General features: G+C 48.5%; 1 protein-coding gene across 1 annotated transcript; it reads right to left on the bottom strand.

Annotated features, from left to right (window-relative positions):
• Positions 1 to 107: 107 nt before the first annotated feature.
• LOC129591830 (uncharacterized) lies at positions 108 to 2,605 on the bottom strand. Its single transcript, XM_055487658.1, has 4 exons — positions 2,091 to 2,605; positions 1,224 to 1,515; positions 782 to 878; positions 108 to 725 (listed from the first exon to the last, which is right to left on the bottom strand). Exons 1-4 carry the CDS (start codon positions 2,229 to 2,231, stop codon positions 323 to 325), a joined length of 933 nt encoding a protein of 310 aa, XP_055343633.1. The 5' UTR covers positions 2,232 to 2,605; the 3' UTR covers positions 108 to 322.
• Between the last annotated feature and the right edge of the window lie 8,452 nt (positions 2,606 to 11,057).

The raw sequence follows: 11,057 nt of genomic DNA, 5'->3' as shown, positions 1-11,057 counted from the left end.
CTCCCGCGTTTGTGCCATCACGGTGCGAATTTTATTACGTTCATTTCGGCTTACAGATGCTCATATATGTATGTACGCTGAAGAAACAGACACCAAAAAAACTCCCACACAAATATTGTACAATAATTGGTAAATATTGCTTGCATGCACTATATACAATTTTGGCCAGCCGGGTTTTTACCGGCATGCGCCGAGTACTGACACGCAGGTCAGCGGCGAAATTCGCATTAATCAATCTATCTTTTAATTCAATTTAATTTAATCAAATTGAATTTACTAAATTTTAATTTAATCGAATTAAATTCCATGCCTGTCGATTCAACTATATTATCACAGCATCGCCGTCGGTGGCGGGCGCCGCCGGGCTATTAACATTGGCCATCCGGTTCCTGTACTGCGTGGCGCCGGCTTGGGCCGCGGTGTTGGGCGTGGCCTGCGCCAGGACGCCGCCGGCGGGGGCGGTGGCCAGTGCCGCTGGCGCGATGGCCGGAATGGGCGCCGAACCGGACATGCCGTAGCTGCCGCCGTACAGCCCCCCGGAGGCGCCGGTCGCGCTGTACAGCCCGCTGCTGTAGGCCGGGGCGGCGGCCGCGGCGTAGGAGGGCGCGGCCGGGGCGTACACCGCGCCGGAGGCACCGGAAGCGGAGGGGTACGGAGAATAACCAGCAGCGCCGCCGTAGGCGCCCGCCCCCGGGTAGTAGTCGTCGAAGAGGTGCAGGTCTTGTCTATAACAAGGAAACTACTGGGCCAGTTACTATGGAGTTAATTCAGTTGATTTTACCGGTAAATTCGCGGGTTGCTGTAGTCGAAGAATCCGTTGGCGACGGGACAGTTGACGTTGAAGAACCAGTCGCACACCAGGGTTATTTGATTGAAGACTGCAGCGAAAAATATTCCGTTAAAATCTATGGCGCAGATACGGCAAAAATACACCGAATAATACAACCTATATACGGTATGTACATTAAAACAGGTAAACGATTAAATTTCTATGTACAAGTACGTATAATAACGTATCTTATAAAAAACCGGTTAATTAACCTGTCAAACTAAAGGTTAGTAAAATACTAAAATACGCTAGAAATACTAAAATTATATGAAAACCAGTTATTTAGAAGAAACGATGTCAATAAATTAATAAAAATTTATGGTAAAAAAAAATTGAGGTAATTTTTTTATGTGATAAAGGGCATTGAAGACGGATGAGAAATAAGTGGACTGACCGGTGCCGTTGGGGCAGATGTAGGAGAACATGAAGTTGTTGGCCTCGCAGCGGCGGAAGACCTGGCAGCGCGTCTCGGGATCGGCGTAGTAGCCGAACTGTCTGACCTGCGTGCAGCTGAAGGAGGTCTGCGGGATGTAGCTGTAGGTGGGGTACTGGCCGGGGTAGGCGCCCGCCAGCACCTGCTGCACCTGCGTCGCCGACAGCGCCTCGTTGCCGCGCAGCTGGTCCAGCGCCTGCAAGACCGGCGGGTTCTGCGCCGGCGCCGGCACGCCGGCTTGCCGCTTCACCACCTACAAGGCCACGGTCACATAATTATGCCATTATACGCACTGTTATATAATACATGTACACACGAAATACGAGTATATCTATATATGTACGATATTATTATATATAGAAGTATATTATATCGATATATATATATTCAACGTGGAAACGCGGCATCCATCCTGGGAACGGCACCGGCCGGCCTCGGCTAATTTAGATCAAATGTTCTCTGTAATCCGCCCGCATGTTTCTGCTGTTTGTTAATGTTCGGATGTGATGTTTCTTTTGTGAATTATACAATGCGACGTAAAAAAAATATATATAGATATTAGTATATTTAATGGATGTACTTGTACATTTGTTCATTCATATACAATTGATGCACATCAATTATTATATACGATATATACAATCACCATAATTTACTGCATCAATAATTTATGTTTATGCATACAATTATAGTATTCTATACTTTTATATACGCTGCTTAATAATTTACGAGCATATACTGTCAATGAATATGTGAATACGTACCGGTATATTATTGTCCATTATATAGTATATATCGTACTGCCGCAGTGCTGAGTCGCTGACGTACCTGTTTTCCATGAGCATGAGCAAAAGGTACATAGAGCGCCGCTACGATGAGCGCGCTAATTAGGCGGAGGAAACGCGGGATGTCGGCCGGGGTGGCGGTGCGTTGACTTCGTTGTCGGTCAGTCTGTGTAGACGAGGCCATCGTTGTTTCGCAGGAGGCGGGAAAATGCCCGTTGCTGACGGGAGAATGTGGATAGTTGTCAGGAGTGCGAGGTGTACACTCCAGTAATAATTATTACTTCCGACCGGGACCGGCGGATCCAACAAGATTCGACTGGAAGGAATTACCGGTAGAGCATGATTATGCGCCAGCGGATACGGATGTGGATGTACTTCCGGTTAAGCCCGATAAGCAGTGCTCAAAATGCCGGTAGTTCGGGGTGTGCAATCCGCAGTATCGCCGGGAACATGTATATAACGCACAGGATGCGGATAAGGATGATAAACTGATGAATATAACAATAGCGCTGGATGGAGTCAGCTGTTGTAATCACTGCGGTATTGCTGAGGATAAGATGGCCGATTGCATAAGACTGATGCTGACCGAGGTAGGAGCGTTATGCTTAAATGCGGCGGCATAATGCGCGCTAGTACTGATATCACAGCGGCTGTGTACAGTACAGGTGTGTTAATTCCTGTGTGGCTGTACGTTCATTATGCCGGCAGCGGGCCGCGTTAACGTCCCCATTCAGCGCAGGTTCAGTCGGTCGCAATGGACGAACAGACGCGCCAACGACGCGGCATAGACAGCGCGCCAGGACACCGTCGACCCGGTCGAGCGGGACACGGTGCAGCGGTATGTGTACGGGTGCTATATATGCCGCGCCGGTGTCGGTGTCGACGACATCCCCGTCGCTATCCCCATGCACAGATGCGGCACCGGACACAACCGGCCCCACGGCATACCGCGCTCACGCACACGCATACCCGGCATCGCCGTCCACGGCCGCTGCACAGTACGACATGCCGGCGCTGCCCAGTGACGGTGTGTCTGTGCACGCTATAACTGCCCACCGGTTCCACCGATCATCAACAACAATCTCCGACGACGCCGGTCATCGATCCATCCAACAGGCAGCACGTTTCTTATATATCAAAGAGGATGTGTCTGACCAGGTTGCCATGAGCGTAGCATGACTAGACACATTACCGGAAGCTGCCCACTCTGTTTCTTAACCTGATTTTATTTTTGTTCGGCTTCCATTCGGACAGGACGACGTTCTAACAAATTAGGCCTGCCATCTGGCTGCACAGGACACAGTGAACCAGTGTTTCGCTCGATTCTGGTAAGCGCAATCATACCTAGCTGATTCGTGACCTTGCATCCTTTTCCAACCTGTACAGTCGTTAGCTCCCTCGAAGTAAGTAATCACACGCACCACAGTAATGTCCACAATTTATTTGATCAGTAACACATTAACTTACCACCACTGCGAGGCGAAACAGGAAATAAACGAAACAAATTATGACAATCAAACCTCCAGGAATGAAAGCGCCCGAATTGGTTTGCACGCATATCTGGTAGGACCGGCAGATCGACATCGGCAACCTTGAACATCTGGCGTGCAGTGCAGTTAGTAGAACGTATTTACTATAATGCGAAGTTCTAAAGTTATTAATTTGCGCTACTAGCCATGCAGGCAGAAATACGTCACGAATTCACAATATGTCTGTCTATGCGAGTACGTAATACGTATATGTCTTACCATTAGCTGGGTTTTCGCTTTACAGCCTCGACCAAATTTTGATGTAATAAACATCGTACTTACGTACGAAATTCAAGGGAATCTGTGCGGTGAGCCATCGTCATTTTACATACGGTATGCAATGCCGTATATATCTATCTTCTACCTTTTGCTTTTCTGTAACATGTTTTAGCTGTTAAGCCAATGCCCGGCGGTACTCGACTTTATTAGAAAACTCCCGAGTTAACTAACAGTTATACTAGCGAGCTTATCTGAAACCAGCCAGCTTGACATATATACGTGACCCGTAACCCCTAACACTATCCGACTGGCTCTTCGTCCACGCCGCCGCCGCTTTCACCGTGTCCTCGTCGTCTTCCGCTTCGCCGTCGTCCAGGCAGCATCCGTTCAGGGGGGTAAAGGTCAACTTGTTTGTTGTTCAGTAGGCGAAGCGTCAAAGATACCGGCAACATCAACAGGAATTACTGACAAATGAGAATATTTTTTTATTAATTTGTTTTGAAGACAAATGCGGGTAAATGGAATTTTCGAGATGCTGAATTTTTAAACTAATGCTCATATAAAATTATATCCATTCAGATTTCAGAAGAATTTGGCTTTGTGCCCGGACACAGTTATAAGTACATGTACATGCGCTGTAGTATGTATGCACTAGTGGCAGTTAATACTATAATATTATAGTAGTAGTACTCGTACTGCTGGAAATACTGAGAGGATGCGCAATTAGGAGAATGTACGTTTTTTTCCGAATGCATGGAAATGGTGCTGACCGGCGTCAATGCACGGTGCTTGGCGATTATGCGACATGTCTCCATACGATCACACGTCCGGTGATGCACGACTTCCCAGACGCCGAATCGGGAGAAGCAGTGGGAAGGCAGACGACTGACTAACTTTGCTTCTTCAATCGTGAAGTCGCAATTCAAACTGTGAAGGCGGTGAAGCGCCACCCGGCTGGCGGTGGTGATTCATACGCAGTAAAGCGCAAGAAAAGCATGGTGGATGACCTTTACCACGCCGTCCTGCAGGATGCTCTGGATGGTGTCATTTGAGGAATACGAACCGGGAGATTCGGATGAAAACGGTGCACACCTCCCAGCCTCGCGTAATTCTCCACTGCCTGCCCAGAAATTCAAACGACGCCGAGCAGAAACGCCAGGAAAATGTCGGTGGAAAAAGGCCGAGAAAAAGTTGGCCGGTATTTGCGCTGTACCGTGAAGCGAACAGGGAAAGAAGAATTAAGGCCATCAAAAAGCTTAACAGAAAGAATTTTTGTGACATACTGAAGTATTTATCTGTACAGATCAGTTGCACCTTGCAAGCCTGCTGCTCGGTATTGATTTAACGGAAGTGAAAAAGAGAGCATTAAGAAACCCCGTTATTATTATGGTAGCTCTCCAAGGCTTAAAATTTTTCAATGATTATTGACTAAACATAAATGTTTCTTAGCAAGCACTGCGATTTCCGTAAAAAATGTGGAAGTGCATTGTAGATTGTCGGCTGACTGACAAGCGAACGTGTGTGGGTGTATATTGTGAGAAAATGTCTCGTTTACACGCTGTTAACAAAGAATGCGCACCATTTTATTACACGTCTGTCAGCGTTTATGTGCTGTATACATGTACATGCAGAAATATTTATATACAGCCCTGGGCAGCCAAGTTGGGGCACTTTTGTAAAACAATTGGCAAATATTTGTAGACGTTGTTCTGTTCTTATATTTCTACTTATGCCATGTAATTTTTTATCGCAAATCCAAAAATACTAAAATCGGACTCTTTTGATCGCTCAGTAACGAGCCGAGCATTGATTTAGGGGGAGAGATAGCAGTCCTTTTTGGGATGTTTACATCTGCCGCTCTAGTAAATTCCCCAATCCATATTTTCGTGTGAGCTTTTCTGCTAACTGTTGGGTGACCCCAAAGGTATTTGCCACGGGAGAGAACCAAAATGTTGCGTGATCAGTGGTCGGCTTAGCGTTGCAACAAGGGGCATCTCCCATAGACTTGTATGTTAAAAACGGCCTACCGAAGATTGTGGTTGCCTAGCGCACAGATTGAAATAACCTAAAACTATTACTTTCAGTGAATAAGTTGTACGTCCTGTTAGTTGATTTTCATGTGCAAAGGAATACCCGCCTCGTAGACGGGGAGGTGGGATTTCCAGAAGAGTGGAAGAAAAAAACAGCAAAGCTGTTGCAACAAAAAGTTATGGTGGCTGTTGAAGGTTGGTTGAGCCGACTGTATTCGGCTTGTTACATGGATTAAAAACCTGAAACTGACGCTTAATGCTCTGGGAGTGAAATTTTAACAAAAACGGCATTCTCTGGCATTCTGCGGGTGCGCGGCGAGCTTTGAAATAAGGTCATGCCTCATTTTAGCAGTGCTCGCCAACGCACTGCAAAGGTCATTGAGGCTTGACTGAAATCGACGGTTGTCATGCACCACCCTTAGTAGAATTGGATGGTAAACAAGTATGGTTTATCATCTTAACACTACAGCCTTAGTGGAATTTAAAAGAAAATATTAAGTGCGAGGAGAACCGTCACAGCATACAAGCTTAGCGGTATTTTTCTGCTGGTCTGCCTTAGTTTTCAGCTCACTGCGATTTCAGGCACGTTCTAAACATGAATACCTACAGTTCAAAAGATGCCGGACACCTTCGGCAATAAAGTAAAAAATAAATATTTATTTATTTATTAACAGCAGACACGTAGTAATTTTTGGAAGAAACTGCCCCAACTTGGCTGCCCAGGGCTGTATTATACACTATTATACAAACGCTGTTTTTGTACGTATACGCTGCGAGCCTGCATTTAACTTATAATTATTCTGGCGTATTCTTTTCCACGCAGCTAAGAATGGCTGACGGACGGTGCAATGAGATCAGCTGCCGCAGGAGGTTACACTGTCGCTGTGCTCCACTTGCAAGCTTTTCATTTTTTCATTGCATGCATTCAAATAATTTCACAGTTTTTGAAGCGTGGACCGATTGGCCGATTTCCGCTTTTGCTTGCGTATACTGCGCTTGGGAAAAAACATCGCTTCTGAAAATGACCGGCTTTCGCTGAAGAGTTGATTTTTGAGTAAATTAGCTCAGAACACGTGAAAAGCTTCGTCTGGTTTTCTGCCACTGCACTACCAGAAATGCCAACATAAATATAATGCATACCGGCATCTGCTACAACCAAAACTAGGTACAGTACAACAGGACAGAGCATCACTTATCCTTTAAATATTTTTATGGATAATATGAATGCGTTTGGACCGGCTACATTGATACTAATAGATTAAACCCATTCGCACCAGTACAAACTGTACTCCATTCGCCGACCATAGAATTTTTATGCGAGTACTGCTATGGTTTTCTGCTGGACCGCCTGGATGATCTGCGGAATGCACACCGATACCGAGGCAATGCTAGGAAAAGCACCAAATTGGACAATACCAGTAAAGGACCGGAGCACAGAAATTCGAAAACAAATGCAAGTTAATAATGGATAAAGTGTGATTACTGGTAATCCGTATTATTGTACAACGGTTGCTAACATTATTACTAATCAAATGTCACCCGGCACCGGCAAGCGGCCAGTGACCATATAACCGGCACACCATGCCAGCGGTCGTCCAAGGACGCGATAACAATATAAGTTTATTTTATTAGTCAAAATTATATCTTTGTGTTCGTGCCTGAACGCTGTTTGAACGCGTTGTAACAATGTGTTTTATGATAGCATTTGGCGGATGCGTTTAGGGTGTGCGGTTGAGTGCGGATGAGTGTTTGTTGCAAGTTTTATGGTCCAGCTTTGCTGCGGACTGATTGCACGGTAGACTGCACTTTCGTATATTTGGTGCAGTCGCTTTCCATCCGATATAAGCGTTTGTTTCCTCTCTCATTTGATTGAACTTTACTTTCCTTTTCCTACTGGTGCTTTTAGTTGGTTGATAAAGTTAGTGAAAACGATGACGTATCGTTTATTCGCGCACTGCGCGAATAACAGCGTAACAGTAAACACACACGGTTTCTTTTCTCCACCTGCGGCACTGAAGTTTCATTGGTGCCGAAACCGTGGAGCGGAAGCGTTCTACGGTGGTTTAACGCTTAATTTTTAAATTATTAATTCCGTGGTCACACGGTGACCTTTATCAGCAATCAGTGCTGCAGTTTGTGGTGCTGACATTTGTCATCCGGGTTTAACAGCTGTTTTATACCGTGTGTGTTTGGATTGTTTACGGATTAATCGATCGCATTAATTCTCAACAAATTGCCATGTCTACCGGCGACAGTAAGCCTATATCCAGTGCCGCCGATCCCACGGGGAGGAGCATCGTTTTGGATTCCAAGGCACTGGCACAAGAATTTTCAACCATGACCGTAGGAACCGACGCGAAGCCACCGGTGTTCAAAGGTCAAGCCGGTGAAAATGTGGCCACACCAACGGGATTCCTGTCCGCCAAGCAACGTGTGTCTAACATTCTGCGCCTGGAGGCGAAGAATCGGAACGCTGAATGGAAAGGTCACTACCCGAGGTCACGTACAGCGGCGGCGGGAACGGAAACGGATATGGAGGCAGAGGATACGGTGGAGGGAATGGCAACGGAGGAAACGGTCGCAACCGTTACCGCGGTTACCGAAGTGGTAACCAGGCGGATGCTCGACATGCTGGTGCGGCCGGTCAAGGGTCATCAAAGGTCACCGAGCGGCCGCTCCGCAAATGCTACAATTGCGACAGGACTGACCGTTTGGCACGTGATTGCCCCCAGAACAAGCCAACCACCAAACCGAAGAATCAAACCTTTGGGTCCGGATCAGCGCGCTCCCTCATCGTGGGTCAGCCGGAAGCAAAGGTCACCGCATTGGACGCCAATGCCGGAACGGAACAGGCTGTTGTGCACGGTGCGGACCAGGAGGTCAACACCAAATGGGTTATGGAACCCACCACGAAGCCTGTGTGGTACACCATGGGAATCGGAATGGACGCTGTGGGTCAAGCCAACGGAGTGGCGACCTGCAGCATGATGCGAGTTGGTGCGTATACCGGGCGTGCCGCGCACTTTGAAGAAGGAAGTGAGAAGTACACGCGGGTTATCCTGCAGAGCCAGCTACGACATCCGGTGCACCTGCTGGCAGTGGCACGGGGTAATCGCTGTGGAAACGAGTCATACGTCGTCCAGGACGGAACCATGTTGGAAGTCCGGACCCGTATGACCTTTTCAAGCTTCGAGTTGTTCAGCGTGCGGGGTAACCTGGGCTTCAGCAACGCCACCGTGTCCGAGGTGGCGCGTCGCTGGCGTACGGACAGCAGCACGGAGAAGCGCCGGCGGAGCCTGTCGCGAAGATACGCTGACGACACGGATGGGCGCCGACATTCGGCGCGTTCTAAATCTCGGGAGAAATTCCTGAGCCTCCGCCGGGAGCGAAGTATGGATGGCAGGTCTGGCTTGGCCAGCCGGACATGCCGCCGGAGTCGTTCGGTCTCTCGGATCAGGGTCACGTCGGGCCGACGTGGCAGTGCTACATTGGAGAGCGCGCGCAGTAAGGTAGCACCACGGAGGAGCAATACGCTGGTCGTGCAGCGAGCCAGCAGGGGCACGGAGACGCACCGGGTGCCCCGAAGTACGTCGTCTACTGCTGGAGGAGGTGGAGCCAGAAAAAGTAACCAGCGGCGCCGCATAACGCCCACCAGTCCTGAGCAGCCGGACGTGATGCATTGGCCCTGTTGGATACCGGAGCGAGCATCTCCATCCTGAACCAGAGCTTCGCGAAGGGACTGGGTCAGAAGCCGGTGCCGTACGCCATGGACGTCATTGGGTGTAACGTGCTACGTTTGCCCGGGATTCTTCTGGACCTCGCAGAGGGCCAGATCCTGAAGACGAACAGTGAAGTTAGCTACTATGACAGTAGGCCGCGAGTTAGCTACTAGCTACTGCCGCGGCAGCGTATTATGTTTATCGTCATGTTGACTGCCGGCAGTACTAGTACTGTGTATAAGTGTTACTGTGTTATAAGTCCGGCTGATGCAACCGAATAATGGTGACGCTGGTTTTCAACAATGCGAGACACAGTGCCTGGGGAGATCCTGGCGAATCGGCGTGTTTAGTCCACATGAGTTACAGGTGGACAATCGCGATGTATACCCCTGGAAACTCCCAGTGCAGCCCAACAGGAGATTCCGGTCTATGGCAGCACGAATCCTGGGTGCTCGTCCAAGAGCGGCACTGGTTCACGCACTTGTGTTGCGGATTGGACGGCTGGCGCAGCCCGCAGGGGACGTGACCTTTCGCACAATTTGACTTCCGGAAGAGGACATGTCCCGGTGAAGCCTGCTCCGGTTGCGGTGTCATTTCCGCTTCGTACATATAGGTTTCCGTGGTAGAGGACTGCATGTCAGAAGGGTAAAGCTACTTGTGGTGTATGGTGGTGAATGACCGTTACTGCGCAGACGACTACAGAAACCACGCTGCCCAGTCGTTCTGCTAGCGCTGAATTAGCCCCTGAAATACCTTAATTGGTTGACATAAATCGACATGATGATTCCTACACGCTGTTCAATTCCATCATGTGTCACCTGACAGGAATTACTAACGAAAACCACAGCTACGTAAAGGCGAATTCCAACGTAACTTGGGCGAATTTTCAGGTTTCTTGCAGTTATTTGTTTATCAGGTCTGATTATCAGTTATTAGGATGGCCAGTTATCAGTTAGCCTGATAAACTATTAACTGTCTCGAGGACGGCCTTTTCCGGTGTGGAAATGGCCTGGCGACGAAATATCTCGCGGCGCGCTTTACCGCCAACCTAAACATGGCGCGGTGGGCTAAATTTGCTGCGAAATGTCTGTGGAATACTTCACGGGGACAGCCTTCATTGCGGCGCAGAGATACGGCCACCATGGCGTTTCATAAAGCTGCACCTGCGCAGCACAGAATGGGATTTACCGGGATCGTCCTGGGTCGTGCGCTGTTTGACGCAGTTGCCCACCGGCGATTTCCAGCCTACTGGCAGTCTGACACTGACAGCCGACGCTAGTGACCTTTCCGCCGACGCTTCCTGCTGCGCCCGCAGCAGCGTCCGACTGATGCCTGACTGTGCCTCTTAGACAGCCGGTCGGCGTTGGCCATCTTGCTGCTCCTTCCGTCCAAGTGTCTTCTTTCCTTCCTTTCTGTTTCTCGCTCTGGTTTCCCTCAACAAATCTTAATTCTTTTGCGGCCTTCGTAGTGTCTCTAGTCGATGTGTGGCGCTCGTCCCGGAATGAGTCTTTTG

The sequence above is a fragment of the Paramacrobiotus metropolitanus genome, unplaced genomic scaffold (assembly GCF_019649055.1).
Source record: "Paramacrobiotus metropolitanus isolate TYO unplaced genomic scaffold, Prichtersi_v1.0 Parri_scaffold0000048, whole genome shotgun sequence".
Classification (NCBI taxonomy): Eukaryota; Metazoa; Tardigrada; class Eutardigrada; order Parachela; family Macrobiotidae; genus Paramacrobiotus; species Paramacrobiotus metropolitanus.
This window is presented reverse-complemented; position numbering and strand designations above follow the sequence as displayed.

What these genes read in the sequence shown, in the direction of transcription:
- LOC129591830 (XM_055487658.1), bottom strand. Translation starts at nt 2,231, where the DNA reads ATGGCCTCGTCTACACAGACTGACCGACAACGAAGTCAACGCACCGCC. An exon ending in CTCATGCTCATGGAAAACAG is followed by an intron (nt 1,516 to 2,090) that starts GTACGTCAGCGA and finishes GTGGCCTTGTAG; the next exon opens with GTGGTGAAGCGGCAAGCCGG. An exon ending in CATCTGCCCCAACGGCACCG is followed by an intron (nt 879 to 1,223) that starts GTCAGTCCACTT and finishes TTTTCGCTGCAG; the next exon opens with TCTTCAATCAAATAACCCTG.